Source organism: Balaenoptera acutorostrata, chromosome 3 (genome assembly GCF_949987535.1).
Source record: "Balaenoptera acutorostrata chromosome 3, mBalAcu1.1, whole genome shotgun sequence".
Classification (NCBI taxonomy): domain Eukaryota; kingdom Metazoa; phylum Chordata; class Mammalia; order Artiodactyla; family Balaenopteridae; genus Balaenoptera; species Balaenoptera acutorostrata.
This window is the reverse complement of record NC_080066.1, coordinates 26061558-26086345: the sequence shown is the minus strand read 5'-3', so window position 1 is coordinate 26086345 and position 24788 is coordinate 26061558. Positions and strand designations below refer to the sequence as shown.

The window sequence follows — 24788 nt, the reverse complement described above, 5'->3', positions numbered from 1 at the left end:
GAATTGTGACGAACCTAAACAGAATTGCCAAGGCCACTGGTACTAAATAGTATCCCAGTATCCTGGAAAAGTTAATGCCCACCCCCCTTCCTACTTAGAGGGCAACTCAGGCTTGGAAGAGAATAGAACCAGAGTACGTTAATATTCTGATGTAAAAAAAAAAAAAAAAAAAAAAAAATTCTGATGTAACTTCCAAGTGACCAAACTAAACACTGTTAACACTCTAACTCCTCCTGCATTTTAAAGTTCTGGAGTGATTAAAAAAAAAAGAAAGAAAGAAACAGAAAGTAAATGCACACAAAAATGTGATCAGGAAAACAAGGTACCTAATAACTCATCTTAAAGAAAAGTGCCTTTCTACTTATCTAGAAAATGTATTAACTAGAAAACTTTTAAATCATTTAATTTCAGTGGTATACGTCTTACAGCAATAACACAATAAAAATGGACGTTAGTTTTCAGCAGAACAAGTGTTTCTTTAAATGTCTCTGTCCCTCTAATGCATCTCATTAAAAGCTGTCAAAGATAACTTTTCTTGAAATTTGGCTCTAATTAGATCATTCCTGCTCAAAACCCTCTCTCGTTGGCCAAGAAGATAAAATTCAAACTTCTTAACCTACTATCTTCAGCATCCTTGGTGATATACCTTCTTTCCAACACTGTTTCCATTACACCTCTTCATACCTTCTGTTTCACACAAAATAAACTCCCTATCCCCTAAATATATATCCTTTTCTTAATACTGACTTACACTGCTCTCTCTGCCTAGAAAATCATTCCTCCTCATGTTCAAAACTTACCAATATTTTTTAAGCTTTTTCAGTTTTATTGAGATATAATTGACATACAGCACTGTAAAGACTTAAGGTGTACAGCATGATTTGATTTACATACAACATGAAATGATGACCACAGGCTTAGTGAACATCCATCATCTCATATAGATACAACATTAAAGAAATGGAAAAAAAATTTTTCCTTGTGATTTACGCTCTTAACTTTCATTCATAACATACAGCAGTGTTAATTATCTTTATCATGTTGTACATTACATCCCTAGTACTTATTTATCTTATAGCTTAAGTTTGTTCCTTTTGATTACCTTCATCTAATACCCCTTCCCCCTACCCTGCTTATCAATTATTTTTAAAGGCCACCTTAATAACTCCTTCTTTATGCAGGTTTTTCTGATTCCCCTGTCTGAATTCCCACATGTGTGAATTCCCTTATGGCACTTAGTACTTTCTCATATTAACTCATATTATAGTTAGCCCCACACGAGAAGAAGGTACTCATAAACAGGTGTGTTTGCCTTTTTATTGCCCATAATCGAGCACAACAGTCACAGGTAACTGAAATTGAGTAGGCCATTACTCCATTAAGCCTTTAATCAGGTACTGTGAGAGGGGACATAAAGGTAACTGCAGGGTATCATGTATGCGAGCCAAACGTTTACCTAGCGGTCTTTCCAACCAAATGTCTCACTACTACCTCGAAATGCTGAAAAATGTCTGATTTTACTTCTATTCTACTGGACCAGTATGCTTAAGGCTGATTTAAAATACAGACTGCCTACATATAGTATTTATACCTTCCAAAAATAAGACATTTGCACACATTGGTCCTATGATCACTACTGCAGTGGACAGAAAGTTGTTTGTCCACAGAACTCTAACAGCAATGGCAAAAATTTTCAAGGAGTAAATATAAAAGGCAATTCAAGATTTTTAAATCAAGTACAAGAACTCCTCTTTGAAGTCACAAAATTTTAATAAAGAAAAAGAAGGAAAAGTATGGCTGGGATGTAAAACAATGTTTTAAACAAATACTGCTGAGAATAATCTGGTTACATATCACTGAAGTGTCCTTTTCGATTCAAAACTCCTTACGAAAATTACCATGTAGCACAAAACAAAATACTGCTGGGAAGCACAAGCAGCTGTGGAGCTAGTAACCCTTATTTTATTATTTATTACTATTTCTGAGAAGACTCATGAATTCATTGCCAAGCCCAAAGTCAATCAGAAACAGCAAATTAAGTGGTCAAAGGCTGTCGACAGTCACCAGCCTAACCAGCAAAGTAAACAAAGAGGAAAAAATGAAAAGTAGACGGTAGAACTAACTCCCAAAGCTGAGCAGTCTACGAGGACTTAGTAAGGAGGCCAAAGTTCCTACAAAGCTCCCTAGGTCTCAATGGCTTCATTATGTTATAGCATAACAGTAATTAATCCTCCTGATGTCAAATCTTTGTTATCAAGTACATTAACTATGCTCCTCAGTTTGTTAAAAAAGTTGTGATATCATTTGAAAGGTTTTTATCTAAAAGTTATGGTTGTTAAAGGGATAGCCCTCAATTCCTTAAAGAACTCAATTATATGAAATATTCCATTTCTCTTAGAATGAAGATTTTGCTCTAGTATATACTAAATTGTTTTATGCCTTCTTTATCAAAGTTACTATCAATATTTGTGCACTATTATGACCTTATTTTAGCTGTAACAATCGATACAAAACAGTGACAACATTAGGCAACACAGAGAAACCCCAACACTTCCTTACACTTTATATTAAAAGTAACGAGTCAATCGCACTAAAAAAATGCACTGACACACAGGCATCATGCAGTATTTGGTACCCACAACTGATAGCACACACCTGTTTTTAGGTTCTTAAATCTCAGGCACTAAATATTTATAAATCAAAAATTAAGTAAATGGTATGTTCACACCAAATACTCAAAATTAATTATAATTTGAGGCTTTTTAACTTTGGTGATCTCTTCATTTAAGTAATCAAAGTCCCTGTATCACTAAAAATGAGGGTATAAGATTTTATCAGTATCAAAATCATCCCGGGACTTCCCTGGTAGCGCAGTGGTTAAGAATCCGCCTGCCAACGCAGGGGACACGGGTTCGAGCCCTGGTCCGGGAAGATCCCACATGCCGCGGAGCAACTAAGCCCGTGTGCCACAACTACTGAGCCTGCGCTCTAGAGCCCGCGGGCCACAACTACTGAAGCTCGTACGCCTAGAGCCCGTGCTCCGCAACAAGAGAAGCCACCGCAATGAGAAGCCCTCACACCGCAAGGAAGAGTAGCCCCGCCCCGCCACAACTAGAGAAAGCCGGCGTGCAGCAACGAAGACCCAATGCAGCCAAAAATAAATAAATAATAAATGACAGCAGAAATTTATCTGATTGCTAGTTAAGTATGCATCTATCATTCACCAAAAAGGTCACAATTGATCCAAATGAAAATTTAAATAAGGTGCATTATCTTAACTTGGTTGTTATGCAATAAAACTGTGCCCTCTTTGATAAAAAGTGATACTTCTGAACTAGGCATATAGAAACCTGCATGAGAAAGGATCTGCACTTATTTGTCCGTGTTTAACTGACCTAATCAAGAGCAAATCTGAAAGACCAGCAATAACCGTAGAAAAACAGTGGAACTAACTAGCTCTTACAATATGCTGGCAGCAACAGGGCCCATTCCAGTGGGCAAAATCCACCACAAACTAATAAGCTCAGCTCAGAATCCCAATTAAGCACTTAGAAAATGAAAAAAAACACCCTGCAGTGGGTAGGCTATTCATTTAAGGCATCCAACAGTCTTCCAACTCACCATCAAAAAAAGAAATTCAACCCAATACCTCACATTCAAAATGACTAAATAGCTTTCTAGGTAAGCAATCTCATCTATTCGGTACTATTTCCTAGCCAGTCCCATTTCTTTCTCTGGACTGTTGAAACATAATGAAGCATTCAGAAATGAGTATTATCCAACAATCACCATAAATCACCATAAATAGAAAAATGACATGCCAGAAAAGTGCCATTCTACTTCCCAACAATCTTTTCCCAAAAAACTGGCCAAATGCAAGTTTGACAGTTTTCTCTTGTCCCGAGAAATCTAAAATAGTTACTTTGGAGTGTTAGCTGAAAAAAATGTTAATTTGATCTTGAGAGATTACAATGCATTTCAACAAATTTGTAGTGGTTTACATTAAATGACTCCGGACTTTGCGATCAGTTTATATGGGATACACAAGATCAAAATCAGTATTCACGGGGCTTCCCTGGTGGCGCAGTGGTTGAGAATCTGCCTGCTAATGCAGGGGACACGGGTTCGAGCCCTGGTCTGGGAAGATCCCACATGCCGCGGAGCGGCTGGGCCCGTGAGCCACAACTACTGAGCCTGCGCGTCTGGAGCCTGTGCCCCGCAACGGGAGGTGCCGCGATAGTGAGAGGCCCGCGCACCGCGATGAAGAGCGGTCCATGCACCGCGATGAAGAGTGGCCCCCACTTGCCGTAACTAGAGAAAGCCCTCGCAAGAACTGAAGACCCAACACAGCCAAAAATAAAAGAAATAAATAAATAAAGTAGCTATAAAAATTAAAAAAAAAAAAAAAAAATCAGTATTCACCTTATAAAACAAAGCAACCCAATGTCAGAATTTCAAATTTCCAAAAAACTTTTGATAACGGAAATGGTCCTCTCTTCAAATGGAATTCTTTTGCAAGATGAATAGTCCTCATTTTCTTTTAAAAGCACAAAAAGAAGTAAAACATCTGCCTGCATTATTTGCAGAATATTATCTAAAGTTCTCTAAGCAGACAGCCAGGAAAATATATTTACCATGGTATTACGCACACCATGCACTAGTACAGAACCTGGCCTCTAGCACCCCATCAACAACCTCTTTCTCAGGGGAAAGCCTCCAGAAGAGACAATGGAGGCAAGGACAGACCACACAGAAGGAAAAGATGGCAAAGGCCAGGTGAGAAAGGACTAGACAAATTTTGAGAAAACTCATTTCCAATTCTACAGTTGCTCAAGTGGGATGGGAGGGTAGTTAAAAGGAAAGGATAATGCTTCTCACCTGGAGTGGGGGAGGAGGATAAGAAATCTAATTTTCTCCAAAAATGTAAGTTCATTGAACTTAATTACCTAACAAACAGTGATTATCCAGTGACTCGTCACCGACACTGACTAGTAGTAGAGGATGAAGTCTAAGTAGGAAATGCCACTGTGATTGGCCTCCACCCTCCCCCACTGCGCCGGCTGCTTTTCCGTTTCCAATCGCGAGAGGCCGTCAACCTGTAAGGGAGACGCATCAATACACCAATCCGGGCTTTTCCGGCCTCTGCTACAGCAGAGCGGACTCTCGTTTCCCACCTACTCTTACTCGGCCGTCACGACCCGCCCAAGCACCTGCCGGACCGGGCTTTCCATCCCCCGGTGTCTCCTCCCCGTCCAGACGCGCCGCCCGGCCCGCAGGCCCCGCCGCAGGCCCGGCCCGCCTCCGCTCCAGAGCGCGGCCCGAGACGGCGGCGGAAACCGGCCCCACCCGGAGACCCTCGGAGGAGACGCGAGGCGAGGCGCGGCGCGGCCTGCGGGGATGGGGAAAAGGGGGCTGGGCAGGGCGTGCGGCCGCCCCCCTCCCGACCCGGGACCCCCGCCCCTCCCCGCCGGGCCTCACCGTCAGGCCGGTGCCCAGCACGATCACGTCGTACTCCTCATTCATGGCGGGGCCGGGCGCGGACGGAAGCCCAGAGAAAAGAAAAGGCGCAGGACTCTAGGGGTCGGGAGCTAGGCGGCCACCCGGAGGAGGCGGAGGAAACGCTCAGGCCGGGCCCGGGCACAAGGGAAAAGGGAAGCGGGAGCAGAGGGAAAACAGAGCTGGCGAGGAGGCAGCCGGCCGCCACCTCAGACGGAAAGAGAAGAGCGGGGCGGGGAGGGAAGGGAGGGCAAGGAGGGAGAAAAGGAGAGGCGGGCGGCGACCAGGGCCTCTGCAGCCGGGGCGGGGCTTAGAGGAGGCCGTCGATCACGCCCTTCCCGCTCGCTCATTGGCTAGATCCCCGTCGCCCGCCCAACCTTCTTCCTTTCCTACCTCTCGCGAGAAGAGGGCGGGCCGTGGCCCTTGTGGATTCCGGCTCTCCACACGGCGCGCTGCCACCGTGGTTGGGGGCGGAGGCGGTCGCGCGCTGGCCCCCGAGGGCAGGGACGGGAGCGTGCTTGCGGCCTGGGGGCAGCGGTCCAGTTAGTTACTCCCGCCGCCCAGCGGGAGCTGAGGCGCGCCCTGGGCCTCGAGCCTTGCCGCCGCCCTTGGACTTTGGGCCAGGACAGCGGGCGGCCGCCCCGGGCCCCGCAGACCCGGAGCTGACGCCAAGTGGACTGACCCTGGCTGCGGCTCAGCCCCCTGCGACCCTACGGCGCGCCTAGGCTGGTCTTTTGCAACTTCTCTTGCTTTTCTTTCTATCCTGCCTCGCTTTCCTGAAGGAAAATGGACCCAACATATTTTAAGGAATTCAGAAATCACTGTTTTCTCTTACTTCCCGCCCTATGTCGTCCTTGCTTGATGCATTGCCCCTTGTGCAGCCTTAGGAAATGTAGACGAATTTTAAAAAACGAAAAACGAACAAAAACCATCCTTTTAAAAAGTAACCCTTCGCATGCAGGGGAAGGCCAGATTTGATTGGAAGCAGGTCTGCGCCTACTGTGGGCTATAACTTAAACCAGCTGTAAAAATAGCTGACCAGGATGTGCGTTGGTTTACGCCATGAGTGTAGCAGAAAAGAGTCCCTGTTTGCCTTCCATTCCCCCTACCCCTGACCGCCCAGCCCTCCAAACACACACACCTTTTTTTAGGATTCTATTTGGCATCTCCAGCTCTGGGTGAGGTGTAAGCAGTGGCTTGTGTTCTCAACCAGAGAGTAGACCCTATACAGACCTTCTAGAAAAGTGATTTTCCTAAAGGCCTTGACAACCTGTGTTTTCAGCCTGTGATAGGTCTGCATACTCAGCAGACAAGAGTTGGTAGTTCCTTCAAGATATACTCTCAAATATAGCTGGATAAGTGCTATTATGAATAGCATAATAGCATAAAGTGAATCTTGGTAGACGGATCTGCCTTCCTTCATGTTTAAATCACTCTGATTCAGGAAAGAATGTAACAAGTTTTTACAATGTTTCTTCACCCCTAACTAGAGGTTAAGAAGGTATATTATATTGGACGATGGACCTTTTTTTGCCGGGGGGGGGGGGGGGGGGGGGAGGGAGAAGAAAGCTGTTTAAGTTTACAATCTTTTTTTTTTTTTAATGTTTTTGATGTGGACCATTTTTAAAGTCTTTATTGAATTTGTTACAATATTGCTTCTGTTTTATGTTTTGGGTTTTTAGCCAGGAGGCATGCGGGATCTTAGCTCCCTGACCAGAGATTGCACCACCTAGTTAGAAGGTGAAGTCCCAACCACTGGGCCACCAGGGAAGTCCCTACATTCAATCTTAATTGGATTTGTATACATTAGTGACCAAATGAATTTTTACAAGTAGACAAAAATCAAGTGCAGAGTTACTAGACTACTGAACAGATTGTGTAACAGTGTAACTGACTTTTCTTTGGCTAAACAGGTGATGCCTTAAGAAAGTCCTGCTGTTGCTCTCTACGTAGTCAGGTGTCACGTGTATCTAACATGTTTACAAACAACAGGAATTTATTTCTTACAGTTCTGGGGTCTAGGAAGTACAGGGTCAAGTTGTGTCTGGTGAGGACCAGTTGCCTGATTCACCCTGTCTTTTCACTGTGTCCTTACGTGGCGGAAGGGACAAGGGATCTCTCTGGGGCTGCTTTTATAATGTCACCTATGTTTTTGAACTGACTGAAAATGTTGACTCTTTTTTTTTACACTAGAACCTTTTTCACATATTGCCATCAGCCTCTGAATGTTGAAGAAGCTTTTAAGCATATCAGCTGAATTATGTTGCCATGTCTTAAGTGAAGGATAGTTCATCAATACTCACATGGAGTTACTGAAAAACTTAAAGGTATTAGATAAGAGAACAGAATTTAAGGTTAATAAGGCTCCTCAGTCTGATCCCTTACACTCAAGTTTAGTTTTGCTGGCAGATAAGTCCTATGGCCCTGCAGAAGGACAAAAAAAAAAAAAAAAAAAACTAATCTTCAACAGATTGAGTCCATCCAGATTCCACCCCACCTATTCCAGTTGCCAAGGAACTTGGCAGACAACAAATACTGTTTATGGTGCAGTGGCTTAAAAGCCACTAATTGGTTCAGTGTATCAAGGGCCACAGATGGCAGTTCCTAGTAGAGTGTGAAACCTTAGGTTGGGGGAAGTAGGTTGGTGGAGAGGAGTAGAAAACACCATCAACTTTGAAAATGTTTCAAATCTTTACACAAAGCAAGAGGAGTCCAGAGAGAGTCTTATTTATACTTGGCACTGGGGAATAATTGTTTGCTGATGTTCCTCTGCCTACACTTCACAAAGGAAAAGATAGAGTCCAAGGAAAAGAAAATTAGAGTGAACCTTAGTCCAGGCTGTCTTTCTCTGTCCGAAACCACAACAGTTTCTCAACCAGTATTCCCCCTCCTGGGGCTTCTGACCATTATCTTCTTAAAACTTGAATCAGAGCATGTTCATGCTTCTGCCTGTGCTTTGCACTTAGAGTAAAATGCAAATTCTTGAATAGGGCCTAAAAGGTATTGTTTAATCTGCCTCTTCTCCCTCTCCCGCTCCATCTTGCCATACTTCTGGCTCACTACACTCCAAACACACTAGTCTTTCAGTTCCTAGAATCTGGTGGAGCTTTTAACCAACCAAGGGCCTTGCACTCTTGGCAGTCCTGTGGCTACCAACCCTCACTTCCCCTCCTGCACCTCTTCTCACAGCTAGTTCTCTCCACTTCCTTAAGTTTCAGCTTAAAAATCTTCCCTGACCACTTTATCTAAAGTGGGTTCCCCTCAACTTTTATTCTCCATCAGCCCCCTGCTTACTTCTTAATGATTTTTTTTTAATTAATTAATTTATTTATTTTTGGCTGTGTGGGTCTTCGTTTCTGTGCGAGGGCTTTCTCTAGTTGTGGCAAGCGGGGGCCACTCTTCATCGCGATGCGCGGGCCTCTCACTATCGTGGCCTCTGTTGTTGCAGAGCACAGGCTCTAGACGCGCAGGCTCAGTAGTTGTGGCTCACGGGCCTAGTTGCTCCGCGGCATGTGGGATCTTCCCAGACCAGGGCTCGAACCCGTGTCCCCTGCATTGGCAGGCAGACTCTCAACCACTGCACCACCAGGGAAGCCCCCTGCTTACTTCTTTCATTCCTTTTTTTAAAATAAATTGGTGATCATTTGCTTGTTTTTTGTCTGCCTGTGGATCAGAATGTAAACTCCCTGAGTCCTGCTGAGTCCCTGGCAAGTGATGAGTAAATATCTGATGAATGAATAAGAGACCTGGAAGTTGATCCCTAGATCTACAAGGACTAAATGTGATGAAATAGGTACCAGCTCCTCTTGGTACCTTTGAAAAGCACAGCTTTTCTTATAGCAGAAGATACTAAAGTTCATATTTTAGAGGGTCTTAAAGGTAGGAATTGGCAAAACATAAATCTGTTTAAAATCAGGATGGCTAATGCTGAAGATAAAACATGATAGGCTCTAGAAAAAAATTTAATGAATTTCCAAAAATATATATTTTCTAGTTTATGATAGATCATTTACTCCCCCATCCCGACCCCCAAACTCTTCATCTGCCCGTGGTCTCCATCTCAGCAGTGACTGGCTCCACCCTGGGCCCAAACCAGAATTCTAGATATCGTCCTGATTCTGTCTTCTTTCTCTCCTTCCACATATATTCCTGTTTTCTTTTGCTGTGTAACAAACCACCCTAAAACTTAGTGGCTTTGAAACAAACAAACCAACAAACGTAGTGGCTTAAAACAACAGTGTACTATTACCTCTTATGGTTCTGTGGGTTGAATGGGCTCAGACGCATGGGAATTGCTTGGGCCTGGGGCTGGGGCTGGGGTCATCTGAAGGCTCTAGTGGTCTGGACATCCAAGATGGTACACACATGGCTGACAGTTGTTGCCACTGTCGGCTGGGAGCTTAGCTGGGGCTGTCAACCAGAGCAGCTATATATGTGTGACTTTTCCATTTGGCTTATACTTCTCAAAAGTATGGCAGTTGTGTTCCAATAGTAGAAATTCCAAGAAGCAAGAACTCAAAAATGGAAGCTGCAGGCCTCTTAAGGCCCAGAACCTGCCACAGTGTCCCTTGTGCCATATGCTTTTGTCAAAGCAGCTACAGAGCACACCCAAGTTCAAAAGGAGGAGCTATAGAACCCAGCTATCAGTGGAAACAGCGTCAATGAATTTGTAGCCACCTTTAATTGGCCACAGTGCCCCATTATGTTCTGGCCATTCCACCTCATAAAAAGCCTTCCAGTCCCGTCTCTTCATCCTCACAGCCACTACCCTAGTACCGGCCACCATCAAATTCTCTCCTAGATCATTGCAAAAGCTTCCTTCCGTTTACTGGTCTCTATATTATAGCCCAAGTGATCTTCATAGAAAGTGACTGAGTTAACCATGACTTTAAAGTCTTTCATGGGTCTCCATTGCTCTTAGCATAAAGTTCAAACACCTGGTCATTTCCTAAGAGGAGCCTGAATGATCTGGCCCTCAATTACCTAGTCAACCAAATCCTCACCCCAGCCCTCCTCCACCGTATTTTCTGATCCATTGCTGTATTCGTTAGTTTCCAGTCACAAAATCAGAGCCGCTCTAGGTATTTTAAACAGAGGCAGTAAAATATATGGAATTGGTTTCAAAACTTGTAAGGGCTGAAGGGGCAAAAAAGGTGACCCAGAAGTGAGGAAGTGCCTGGGTACTAGGCTGGAGCAGAAGGGAAGTATGTTACCCAATGCTCATGATTGCTGGGCTGCTCAGGCTGGCCCTATGCCGGTACTGCCACTGCAGGGCCACTTTGCCACCACTGCCCCAGGAGCCCAGGAGTGCCCCCCACTCACTGATGCTACTGCTGCCCCCTCCCCCAGATGCTACAAGGGCAGGGAACATGGCTCCTCCCTCCCTCCTGCCTCCAGTCTCCTACCAGCGCTTCCCCTCGGCAGCACCTCCCCAGAAGCGCCAGAAGCGAGTTGGCAGAGGGATCTGGTTGGTGTACGCTGCTGACTCAGCCTCCTGCAACATAGAGAAAAGCAGGCATGGAGCCAGGCGCCAACAGACAGCTGATCAGAGAGCTAAATGCTTTTGCGTTCCGTGAACTCACCAGGCTCTTTCCCTTCTGTTGTTTGTTTGGCCGCACCGTGCCATGCAGCATGCGGGATCTTAGTTCCCCAACCAGGGATTGAACCCGCGTCCCCTGCAGTGGAAGCGTGGAGTCTTAACCGCTGGACCGCCAGGGAATTCCCCTCTTTCCCTTCTGAACATACTTTTCCCTCTATCTGAAATGTTCTTTCCTTCTCCTTCTACTTGACCTTGCTTTCTCCTGCTTGTTAGAATTCTCAGTGCAGATGTCACCTGTTCCAGGAATCCTTTCTTAATGCCCAGTCGGGGTTAAACGCCTTTATTCTGGGCTACACAGTTCTACCAACCCTCTCTTGACACTTGTCACCTGAGTGTTTACTGCTCTGTAGTCTTACTAAGTTGTATTCCTCTGAAGGGTGGAACACTCCCTTTTCATCCTTTTGTTCCTTACCACCTAAATCATAGTAGGCAGTAAATAAATATGTAATGCAAGGCTCAGAATCTGGGGGATAATTATGATGGCCTCTCAATGGTCTGTGAGCCCTCAGATTTGTATGCAAAATATAGTGCTTATGTGAATTTTTCCAGAGAGAGGATCCACCATCAGATTCCCAAAGGGATCAACGACTCCTAAATGTTTAAGAAACTGTATGTATGGATAACGGAATGAACTCACAATATTCCTAAATGTAAAGAAAAATGTAACTTCCAGGAAGAAACTGAGTATCAAAGACCATTTCAGTGTCTTAGCCTCCATCACAACTTTTATTGAATTCCTGTATATACAGAACTAAAATCAGTACCAAGACTGATGATGTACATGGAAATACAAAATAATATGCAAAATAGAAATCCTTAGCAAGTGTAATTATTAGAAGCTCTGCAGAGATGCTTTGTATATGGACTGGGAGTTGGTGGAACTGGGTGGGGCTCAGGTGTGGTGGCAGGACAGGTAAGCCAGGTGTCCTGATTCCCAGAAGAATCACAGGCACAGGGCAGGCATGTTCTAGACTTCTTTGCCCTTCAGGAAGATTCAGCTCACTCTAGCACCTAAGTGTAGAGACCTCGTGGGATGAAGAAGTAATGACAATTAACTATTTCATTTCACATATTTGTTCCATCCTGAAAGACTAGACAGATCTCTAAGCTGCCCAAGCCTTAATGTTGCTTAGGTCACTTTAAAACCATTCACTTTCCTGGTGGTGCAGTGGTTTAAGAGTCCGCCTGCCAATGCAGGGGACACGGGTTGAAGCCCTGGTCCAGGAAGTTCCCACATGCCGCGGAGCAACTAAGCCTGTGCACCACAACTACTGAGCCTGCGCTCTAGAGCCCGCGAGCCACAACTACTGAAGCCCATGTGCCACAACTACTGAAGCCCGTGCGCCTAGAGCCCGTGCTCCACAACAAGAGAAACCACCGTGATGAGAAGCCCGCCCACCGCAACGAAGAGTAGCCCCTGCTCGCCACAACTAGAGAAAAGCCCAAGTACAGCAACGAAGACCCAACGCAGCCAAAAATAAATAAATAAATTTATTTAAAAAAAAACACATTCACTTGAATGTTTCTTGTATTAACTTAAGTTACTTTGGTTTCAAATAACAAAAACCATGTCAAGCTACCTTAAGAATAAAAGGAGAATATATTAGAAGGATAAAGGGGCAAAAATGTAGTCAGGGGTCTGGAAGGAACAGGAATCAGGAACTGGAAGGCTGTCTCTGAGCTCAGCTGCCCTCTGTCCGGCTTCTCCTCTGTCCTCTCCCTGTGGGTCCACTTCGCTTCCCTTGGATGAAGAAGGGAGACAGCGGTGGGCAGCCCCACTCACCTGAGTTACCCGATGCCTGTTCAGGGGCTCACCTGGAGCAAGGTTTCTCGGCCACACACTGCCGACACTTAGGCAGGTAATTTGTGGTGGGGACGATCCTGTGCGTTGCAGTGTGTTTAGCAGCATCCCTGGCCTCTACCCACTGGATGCCAGCTTCCCCCAACCCCCATCCCAGCTGTGACAATCAAAATGTCTCCAGATATTGTCGGTGTCCCCCGGGGTGGGGGTGGGGGACAAAAATCAATGTGGGTGAGAATCTCTAAACCAGACTATCTGGTTTTTCATAATTCAGCATCAAATTTCCAGAAGAGAGAATTGGATTGGCCCAGCTCGAGTCTGTGTCCGATTCGACCCAATTAACTATAGCCAGGGCATAGGGTCACGTGGCAGAAATATGGCTGCCAGGAGTCCACCCCCGTGGGAGGGGTGTTCCATTCCCAGAAAAGAGGGATGGACAGATATTCTAGGAGGTGTCCATTACATTTCCCTAACCCTAGTGCGGTGTTCTAGCCTGGCTCTCTGTACTATATTTGTATGTGGTTTAGGGGAAATTTTTCTCAGAGATATATTTATGATATCTATATACCTTTAATGTTTAACCCCCAATCTTCCACTAGAAGGCCTTTGAAATAAAAATATCTAATTGTTTTCATTTATTTCTTCAATAATTGCTTACTGTGTCTCCTCTGTGGCAGGTGCTGTGCTAGGCCTTACTGAGCTTAGATTAGGTCCTATCTACACAGAGGTTATATTTTAATTCCAGACTAATTTAATGGTTATAATAGTATAGTCCTACTTTGGATTAGCATTGCTTTCGTTTTCAGCCATTTAACCTTTGATATCGAATTACTATTTTTAATGTTAACGTTTTAAAATAAATTCTCTTCTTTATACCACTGTGGGGCTGTCTGCCTGTCAGATGGGAACGCTGGACTTGGTCTTCTTGCCAGCAATTTGTGAACAGACGCCTGTGTTTTACTGGAATAGTCACAGTTTGACCACTGACTCTCAGATGCCCATGGCGCTGGGAAAAAATTCCAAGGTCAGTCTTGACTCCTACCAGAAAAATAAATAACAAAGTGTCAGGAAGAACATCTTGTCTTTTCTCAGATAACAGAAAAATTAATTATTGGGTTAGCTGGCAAATAAGGATCCACTATGCAGTGATGGCCATATAGAATGACTCTGTTAGATTAAAAATGAGCTAGGCTTGGGGCTTCCCTGGTGGCCCAGTGGTTAAGAATCTGCCTGCCAATGCAGGGGACATGGGTTTGAGCCCTGGTCCAGGAAGATCCCACATGCCGCTGAGCAACTAAGCCCGTGTGCCACAACTGAGCCTGCACTCTAGAGCCCACAAGCCACAACTACTGAGTCTGCGTGCTGCAACTACTGAATCCCGCGCACCTAGAGCCCGTGCTCCACAACAAGAAGACACTGAGATGAGAAGCCCGCGCACCACAACGAAGAGTAGCCCCCGCTCGCCGCAACTAGAGAAAGCCCGCGCGCAGCAATGAAGACCCAACGCAGCCAAAAAAAAAAAACGAGCTAGGCTTACAGCTACTAATCTCTTCCCACCTCCCCAAACAGTGTGCTGCTCCTCCAGTGCCTTGTAATCTACATCAGCATCTCCCAGTGCACTCAAGATGCTTTTCCTGGAGAGAGTTCCAGGGTCATGTAAGTTGAAGTGCTGCCTTTTATACCCTCTTTCGGGAGAGCCACAATGAAGATGTAAGGGCTCTAAGGCGTTCTCACTGCCATAGCCATTTAGGAGAGAAATCGGCAGTATTTAATAAATTTAACATGCATAAACCCTATATCCCATCTCCCTACTCCTGCATACGTATCAAAAATCAGTTTTCTGGTGTGTAAGAAGAGGTGTTAAAACGTTCATCAGATACCAATATGTAGCAGCAAAGAGTTGGAGGTAACCTTCCTGCAGCAATCAGAAGGATTAATCTACAATGTAGCCAAGTGAGGGAAGCTGAAAACAGAATGGGATTCCCAGTACAATGCCATTATTGTAAAACTGTAAATCACATGCATCTTATACATTGTTCAAAATATACTTATGTTTAAATACTTATGTTAAGTTGAATTGCAATGGCACTCATTAGAGAGCAGGTGCACGTATGGGATGTCATCGAGTCCAAGCTCGTACTGCTCGCCACACAACAAGCCCATAAATTGAGAGACGAGGTTTTGGGGCAAGGAATAGCGACTTATTTGGAAAGCCAGCTGACAGAGAAGATGGTAGACTAGTGTCCCAAAGAACCATCTTACCCGAGTTAGAATTCATTCGGGCTTCTTTAATGCTAAAAGGGGAGGGGAGGTGGCTGATTGCTGCAAACTTCTTGGTGCCAGAATCCTTTGTTCTTGCAGCTGTCCATGTAGCTCTGGTCACAATGTTCCTATAAACTTCCACCAAGACAACTGTTATTCTCTGTTCTGCAACTTTTTATCTCTACATGAAAGGAAAAGTGTTATACCTTTAAAGGTCAAAGCCTTGAGAATGGGTTACCCCATAAATTTCAGGCTACAGGGAACATTCTTTTACAAAAGGTGCAGAGCCAGCATGACTAAGCACAGGCAACAGAGCCCAAAAGTTAGAGCTAAAGGAACAGATCCAATATGGAGTCAGGTTTGTTCTTCTCTGTTACAGGGGAGCGGAGGCGGGGGGTGGGGCACAGTAATAAAATAAAAGAAGGAACATGAGATGATGTTTCACAGACTGAACACATGCCTTTAATCTGACTCCTTCCTCAAAGTCTGCTAAAATGGCAATAAGGGAATAAAAAAGGATATAAACCTGTGAGTTCAAAGAGAATACAAAAGGAGATCAGCCGTTGAGAGAAGCTGATGGAATTTTTGAAAGATCAAAAGCAGATGGTGAAATCTAACTGACTTTACAGACCAGAGGAAGCCAAAACTTCAGAGCCTGCACAGAGGTAAGGCATTAAGAAGCAAACGCATTCAAGCTAGAAGACCCCAGAAAACCAGAAGTTAGGGGGAACCTCAAAGGCCAGGCTGTGCACAGGGGTGAAAACAGAACTGGCTGGAGGTACGGACAAGGAGCAGTGGGTTCCTGGATCTCTCCTTCTCCCCCTGCCCCAGCAAAGGCAGGCAGTTGAGTCAGCAAGGTCCTGATTCTGACACACTAGACACACAGAGAAAAAACACGCCACAGCTGAACAAATGGGATTCGCCGGGCCCAGTGCTCATAGTGGGGGAAGCAGGAGGTACATGGGAAATCTCTGCACCTTCCACTCAGTTTTGCTGTGAACCTGAAACCGCTCTAAAAACTAAAGTGTAGGAACAAAATAATAATCATAGGGCTTCCCTGGTGGCGCAGTGGTGGAGAGTCCGCCTGCCAATGCAGGGGACATGGGTTCAAGCCCTGGTCTGGGAAGATCCCACATGCCGCGGAGCGACTAGGCCCGTGAGCCACAACTACTGAGCCTGCGCGTCTGGAGCCTGTGCTCCCAACAAGAGAGGCCGCGATAGTGAGAAGCCCGCGCACCGCGATGAAGAGTGGCCCCTGCTTGCCACAACTAGAGAAAGCCCTTGCACAGAAACGAAGACCCAACACAGCCATAAATAAATAAATAAATAAATTAATTAATTAATTAATTAAAAAAAATAATAATCATAATAATCATAATAAACAGAGAGTTTTAAAATGCTTTGGGATAGATTCTCATTTTAAGAAAATAAAATATAGCATTTTCACTTGAGAAAATAAAAGGAATCCAAATGGCGCTTGTCAGGTGAGAAAACTGCGATGCAGGGAGAGTGACTATCTCCCTGGCAATGACATGGGGGGTGGGAGACATGGCCTGGGCCCCTCCCCCCTCCCCCCCAGCACCTCTGGTTCCAGGTGACCAGCGGCCCTGCATCCCGGCTGTGGTGGGCCTGCAGCAGGCTCACTGGTTCCTCTGGTGTTTATGGCCGCAGTGGTTTACTGGCTACTCGGGTGAACTTCTAAAAACATCTGGACCTTTCCTCTTCCGTGGCAATAAAAACAACTTCCAAACAGGGTCAGTGGGGTCTGTGCTGACATATCAATCTGTGGACCTGAGCTGTAGACATTTTATTCTTGCCGTTTCATTCATATTCAGGTGAGCTTATCATCATGTTTATCTTGTTTTTGTTCCGTCATAAGGCTTTCAGGTCTCCCCACACTTCTCTTCAAACAGTGTAGAGCCGCAGGATTCTAGAATAGACGGAAAAGGATTTTGGAGGCCCCACTCAATCACCCCATTTTATGGATGAGGAAACCCATACCTAAGAAAATCTCAGTAGCTTGTACCTCTAACCACCATCTGTCAGTTAATTAAGTTACATTTCCCTGCTGGTAGAATCCCATCAGCATTGTGTATATGTGTTAACACTTTTTTTTTTTTTGAAGTATAGTTAACTTACAATGTGTTAGCTTCAGGTGTACAGCAAAGTGATTCAGTTATACACGCACACATATATTTATCTTCTTTTTTAGATTCTTTTCCATTATAAGTTATTACAAGACATTGAATATAGTTCCCTGTGCTATAACAGTAGGTCCTTGTTTATCTATTTTATATATAGTGGTGCGTATCTGCTAATCCCAAACTCCTAATTTATTTCCCCCTGGCCCCTCCCCATCCACTATCATTGTGTGTTTTATGAAAGCCTTGCTTTATGCTGTGAAGGTTTTACTTTGGACCCAGGGAATCTCTTCACCTTTCAGCCCTCTTACCTACGAGTTTCGATTCACACTCAGAGCTGTCCGTGTGCTTCCTCTCTGCTTTCCAGGGGGCCTGAGCCAGCAGGCCCTGCCCCACTGGCTGTGCTTCCCTGATTACCCTACTGGTCAGCACAGAAGGAAAACACCCAAAATGCAAGTTTAAAAAAATATGCATGGGCTTAATGTATCCTTGATGCCTAGTGCATCTCTCAACAGCATTTCTTTCACTGTTTTAAGCAACACTTTCTTTTAAGCAGGAGTGAGGGCTGGGGGTTCAGAAGCTGGTCAGCAGCCCCTGGTCACCCCAGGTTGTGAAAACACACCCTCTGGTCAGCTCTGCATCTCTTGCCCACGCTTTCCCTTCTTCTCCCTCTTCCCTGTTTCTCTCTCTCTCTCTCCCTCTCTTTTTTTGCCTTATTTCTCCCCCTTTCTTGGGCCTTTCTTCCCATGGCACCTTTGACACTTTCCAAACCACTGACATGAGGTCAGCTCTTCCTGTGTGTGTTGTTGGTGTGATGTAATGAAGTGTTTGTTTCCACTGCCTGGAACGTGCAGTAGGTCCCCATCCCCCCTCCTGTCTCTGTCTGTCTCTGTCTCTCTCTCTCTGTGTCTCTCTGTCTCTGTCTATCTCTCTGTCTATCTCTCTATGTCTCTGTCTCTGTCTTCCTAGCACTATCAGGTGGTGGGTTTCTAGGGGCTCTGTCTCTCTCTGGGGGCTTTGCTCACTTCAAGGTGCACAGTAAAAGGGCCTGGGCTGTGGATGGAGAGCGTGCCTCGCTGCGCGGTCACCCTTCCTGCTGCTCATCCGAGTGCCTCCCGGAAAACAGCTCTGAAGATTAGCGTGCTCATCAAACAGCTTTATTTGCATATTGGGGTCACAGGCACTTGTCCTGTGGGAGGCACCTGGGGATCCTGTGTTGCACAAAGACCATCCCACCCTTCTTTTTTTTTTTTTTTTTTTTAAGTATAAATGCTTATTTATTTTTCTTTCTTCATTTATTATACATATATATTTGTGATCTTCTTTATTCTCCTAGCATCTCTAAACATATAAAATTATATAAAGTAATAATGATAACTATTCTTGGGTTTGTAACATATATGGCACATATATGCAATGTGTGTAACATATATGTTAATATATTAATAAAGTATATATTACACTCACATATCTATGCAATATGTTTAAATATATCTTAAAAAGGAGGAAGGACAGGGAGCTATATGGAAATAATGTTTCTAGATCTTACTGGAGTTAACATAAATCTGAAGTAAATTTTGTTATGATATTTTGTAATTTGTATATTTTGTATATTGTAAATTCTAGAGGGGTCACTAAACAATAACTTAAAAAAATTATGTCTGTGGAATATTTTAGTGATATCTCCTCTTTCATTCCCAATAGTGAATGAAGACTCTTTCCTCGAAGAATCTAACTAGAGGATTGTTATTCTTTTAAGATAACCAATTTTACTCTGTTGATTTTCTTTTTGTCCTGTTTCATTGATTTGCATTCTTATCTTTATTGTTTTCTTTCTTCTACTTACTTTGGGTTTAAATTGAATTTTTCTGTAGCTTCTTTTTTTTTTTTTTTTTTTTCCACACACACACACTGTATTTTATTTTTACAAGAGATAAATAGACTGACACCAAGCATTGTACATGGATGACCACAACAAAAGCAACAATGATTGCAATTACCAAACATGAAACACACTCATACTATGTCATAATATTGACATTCAGTTCAGTAATCCTCCACTGTAACAGCTCCTTTACTTTGCAGTGAAAATTGATTTGTATATTCTTTGCCTCTGAGTCCTTGTGGGATTTTTTTATTTTTTTAATTCAGACAGAAAGTCACAAAAATTATACTCATCCTCATCAGTTCACTCAGTCCCATGTAATTAATTTTTTTTTCATCTTGATCTTTTGTTAGCACTTTTATGAGTTCATCAGTTTTTCATTAGAGTTCTGAAAATGCTTATTCATTCAGTTCAGCAGTACAGTCAGTTACCAGAAACCTGTACTTGTCAGAGTCTTTTCCATGAATTTCTTGAAGATGAAACCCTTTTATAGGAACATATTTGCAAAATCATCAGAGTACACCCAGAACTGTCTGTAAATGACAGAAGACTTAAAAATGACCATGGTTAAAGATTTGATGAAAGTTCATAATAATGCAGTTGACAAGAAAATTAGTTATTTCTGAGATATACATTTTAAAGTAATAACTAGGATTATTACTTATAACATTATACCAGAACATATAAGATTTTTAGAAGTTTCCTGTAATATCTGAAACATTTATATTAACATATTTCCATACATATTTCCATACAAATACAAATATAAGATTTTTAGAAATTTCATGTAATGTCTGAAACATTTATATTCCCACCCTTCTTGTCATACGTGAAACTGGCCTTGACCTGCAGCTCAGCTGGTGGGCAGGAGAAATTCTTGGGCAAGTTCTCACAAACTTAGAGCCTAATGTTTCTACGGTGTCAGAACACCAACACTGCAATTCACCCTTAAAAAGCCAGTGGTATATATTTTTATTAATTTTTGATTTCAAGATAACACACATAGTTTAAAAATAGTCAAATAAAACTTGAGTATACAGTGGAAAGTAGCATGTGCTCCTTCCACCCCAGACCTCCACTCCCCACTGTTTCTTATGTGTCCTTCCAGAAACATTCTGTACATATACAAGCATAAACCCATGTTTATATGTGCATGGTAGCTTATTTCACCGAGGTGACAAAATCGAGAAGTCTGCCAAGGAGAGCTGAGTGGGAGGATGACACTTGCAGTGATGAGCAAGGAGACATCGGGGCCACGGAGAAGATGCAGGGGATGGGGGCCTGGAGGACAGGTGCAGGGACTCTGCCCAGGAGACCCACCTGAGCAGGACAGGGAGGGAGGCTGCCGACAGCGTCAGGGACTGCTTCTCGAATCAATAGTGTGGAGACGCGGGGAGATGGGAAGGGGAAGACATTAAGGGGAAAAAAAAACCTATTTGTAACAGTTTCTGGCCCCTTAGATCAAGAGGTTACGGGTACCACTTATAACACAGGCCTTTCCAGCCTCCTTTTATGTCAAACGCATCGAGAATGCCCTCGTGCGGGCTCCGGCTGTGGCTACATCAGCTCAGGCCACGGAGCCAGTATCTGCCCTTTTCCACAACTTGGTTCTTTTTCTCCTTTCCTTTCAAAGTGCTTCTTTCCTCGTGGCCACCTAATGCTTTTCCACGAGTGCTGGCATGAAACTTCATGACTGTTTCCAACCAGAAGGAACAATCTTCCCTTCAAAAGGTCAGGACTCTTTGGTGACAAACACGATTCAAAATAGCTTAGGAAAAGGGGAGCCATGTGGACGTTACGTGGCATCACCTAGATCCCCCTTCATGAATAACTCTCCACCCCAAATGCCAGGAGTGCCGTGGCAGCCCCCGGGCTGTCAGCTCCTCAAGGGGCTGCATCAGCACAGGAGAGACACCTTGCAGAAAGCCAGGTCCACGTCCAGGGACACGTCCTTGAGGGGCACATGGTCTCGCCCTAGATTTGGAAGGAAGACTCACTGTCCAGAGCCCCCGGGGGCTGGTCCAGGCTGTCCCGTTGCCTGTGTAGCAGTGAGGCTCCTCCCTCCACCCAATCCTGTCCTCCATCCACAGGTGTTGACACCAAGACACTCCCTAATGGGCCACCCACCCGCCGAACCTCATCTCCATCCCAGCCTGGGCAGGAAAGCTACTGGCTCCTGTAACCAAACCATTAGTAGAGCAGCAGCGCAGCAGCCCGGGACCCATGTACCAGGGGCTGGATCAGGGGTTCGACCAGAGACCTGCTCCACGCTGGCCTCACACTGGCCGCTCACACCAGAGAGAAGCCAGACTTCTCCTGTCTCTTCCTGTTTGGCTGCACCCCACAGGCCTGCAAGCCCTGCACTTGCCCAGCTTTAAGACCGAAGAAAGAGCCCAGAGTCAGCGAACGAGATATCAATGGTTTAACGGACGGGGGAGCTTACGTGTCAGAAGCAGGGTCCTAGAGCGACACCCCAGCACAGTGGGCAGGACATGGCAGCGGGCTTCGCTGGTAGGGGTGGTGTGAATTGCCAGTTATAGGGGGGATTACGTCTGGTTGGCTCCTTGGTTACCAGGGGTACTAGCAGAGGGCACGCCCCTCACCACCCCTTTGACAAGAACAATCACCACCTGGGACCTGGCAAGTATGTAGGAAGGTCAGTCAGGTGAGTGGGGTGTAGGTGAAGCAGGGGCTAGTCCAGCAGGGGATGCACAGAGAGCAAGAGGACAGCCATCTGGAGTGGCCTGACCATACATTGTCCCCAGGGCAGATGCTGGGAAAAGGCGCTGATTGGCCTTGACTGGGGCAGGCAGCTCCAGACTCAGAAAGAAGCAACGCCGGCTGTGCCCAGTTTAACTGTTCAGAGGGGGGCCACAGCCAGGCAACATAAGAGGCAGGAGAGTGCTACTGAGTGGACAAACCATGACCCCCGGACACCATGGGCACCCTCTCCCCATCACTTAGTCTGCCGGGGAGCCCTCCCTGTCTGGCCCAGGGGAAGCCGGGGGCAGCATGCTGGGCCGTGACCTTGGAGGTCCGGGATACCCCCTTGCTGCATGCTCCTGTTAACGTTTGTTTCTTCACAGGGTTTAAGTCTCCTGAGGTGGGCATCATGCTTTCTGAACTGGACTCCTCACAGGCCCTCGACTGGGCATACCAAACGTGGTGGATGAACCGACACTAGTTCCTTGTAGTTTAAACAAAGAGGAATGGCATGGACTGCTTAGCAAGGGTGTCGCTAATCCCCACTTAGATGTACTTTTCAACTCATTCCAGTCATTCAGAACAGTGCTAACCTATAAGTACAACAGCCCTTGAGGTTAGTAAGGAAAATGTAACATTAAGAGAATCAAAAAAAAAAAAAAAAGAGAATCAAAGCAAATTAAATAAAAACCCCAAACCTAACAAAATAGAGATGACCAGTTCTCTTTCACACCCCTCCCCCACCCCCGCAAGCCACAAAGGCCAGGTCAGAACTGCATGCGCTCTGCAGATAGAGAGACCCTCAGGATCCTGCATGGCCCCCTCCCCCCACTGCCTCTGTTCCCTCCGAGAACTGATTGGACCAGGATGGGCCCCTGACCTAAACCAGGCACATCCCCCTCCAGCCGCTTTGGAATCAAGACGCTGAGGTGCTGTGGGTCCATTCGGTCCTCAGCTGGGAAGCAATGTGAATGCAGGTGCACAGGGGCCGCACCTCACCAGGAAAGTGCAGAGGTCAGGAAGCAGGGCCTCAGAGACAGGGACCCTGAGGTCCTGGGGCTGGGACAGTACACCTGGGGCCTGTGGAGCCAGGGCGGACTTCTTGTGTGCCTTGTCTCTGGTTTTTGTGCTGACGACATCAGCTGAAAGGAAAAGGGTCCAAACAGGCCCTGCCCCTATCCACTGCCCTGCTGTCCATCTCATCCTTCTTTCATTTAGCAAGTGAGTGGCCCAGGTGAAACCTCTCCTGAGCATTTACATCCTGATAGGGATCAGTGCCTTCTACCAAAGGGACTAACTTTGAAGGAAAGAATTTCAGGCTTCTGCTGGGAGTGCATTTTCCAAGCAGTCTGGAAGCTGGGGGGACCTGACTGTATTCTGGGGGCAGGCCCTGGTGAGGACCAAATAAGTGAGAAAATCAGGGGTCTTGTGGCCTGCAGGGTGGGCTGGGCTCTGATCTGAGGTCTCCACACCTGAGGCCTCCCTCACACCTGCCCCGAGCACTGGCCCCTGTGCTTGGCCTGTGGGTGAAGCATGGATGGACACACGGCCCAAGAAGGGCAAAGGATTCTCTGTGAAAGCAGGGACCACTTTGGGGAGTGAGTGCGGGTGACCACAAGAGTTTCCCAGGAAAGGGAGATAACTTAGGAATTATACAAACCTAATAGGAGATGAATCATTTTTTTTCAGAAGGGATTTGGGAGAAACACGTGTATTCCAGGACAGGTAGCTTGCAAGTTCCCATGGAACAAGATGCGGGGAGGAAACAGAATGTGTTAGTCAGGGCTCTCCAGAGAACAGAAGCAACAGGATATATATAGAGATATACACAAGAGGAGACTTATTATAGGAACTAGCTCATGCCTTATGGAGGCTGAGAAGTCCCCTAATCTGCTGTCTGCAAGCTGGAGGCCCAGGAGAGCCGGGGGTGTAGTTTAGTCCGAGTTTGAAGGTCTGAGAGCCAGGAGCAATGATGTGTGAGGCCGGGTGGAGATGGATGTCCCAGGTCAGCTGGAGCAGAGGGCAAATTTAACCCTCCTCTGGATTGAATTATGCCCCCCGCATTGATGAGGGTGATCTTCTTCACTCAGCCTGCGAAGGAGAGGGCTGACGGTGTAAGTTCCAGGTGGAGTCCCGAGGCCTGAGGACCAGGGCACCAATGTGTAAGTCCCAGTCCAAGGGCAGGAGAAGACCAGTGTCCAGCCCTGCGTCCAGCAGAGAGAGCAGATCCCCTCCTCCAACTCTTAGTTCTGTTCAGGCATCTGTGTTGGGGAGGGTGATCTTCTTTCCTCAGTTCACTGATTCAAACGCTCATCTTTTCCAGAAACACCCTTCCAGCCACACCTGGAAATGATGTTACCAGCGACCTGGGCACCCTCAGCCCTGTCAGGTGGACACATAATGTTAACCATCACACAGACCAACTGGATTTTAGATCCTCTAGGATTCTACCAGGTATTTAGTGAGATGCATGCCCCCCGCCATGGGTAGATGGGGCCACTAGAGACTTTGACTTCAGTGGGAGTAAGCGATTTGCTGAAGAAACTCAGTCGATTAGTGGAAAAGTCAATCGTCCAACCAATACTGAGTGACTGGAGGTGCCTGGTACTGTAATGAGGACACGACAGTGGTAAACATTACAGGCCCTGCCCTCCTGGAGTCGAGTCTGGTATGAAGGACAGACACTGAACAAGTAGGGGGAAATGGGATGTGAGTTACACAGAAGGGCAAGTGTCAGGCAGACAGCAGGAGAAGCTGGGCGCCCACATTCAGGTTCCCTACACAGGCTCTGCACCCTCCACAGCCTCACAACGGGGTTTCACTGTCATCCTCATTTTACAAATGAAGAAACCGGAGCCTTGAGAGGTTAGAGGTTTTGCCCAAGGTCACACCCCCAGTAAA

At 45.6% G+C, this 24788-nt stretch overlaps 1 protein-coding gene across 1 annotated transcript in view; it reads right to left on the bottom strand.

Moving 5' to 3' along the window:
• GDI2 (GDP dissociation inhibitor 2) overlaps positions 1-5790 on the bottom strand; it is a 46043-nt gene extending 40253 nt beyond the window's left edge. Inside the window, exon 1 of the mRNA XM_007167444.2 lies at positions 5479-5790. Within this exon, the coding sequence (XP_007167506.1) occupies positions 5479-5523 (45 nt within the window). The 5' untranslated portion in view covers positions 5524-5790. The remainder of the gene's footprint in view (positions 1-5478) is intronic.
• Positions 5791-24788: the final 18998 nt, after the last annotated feature.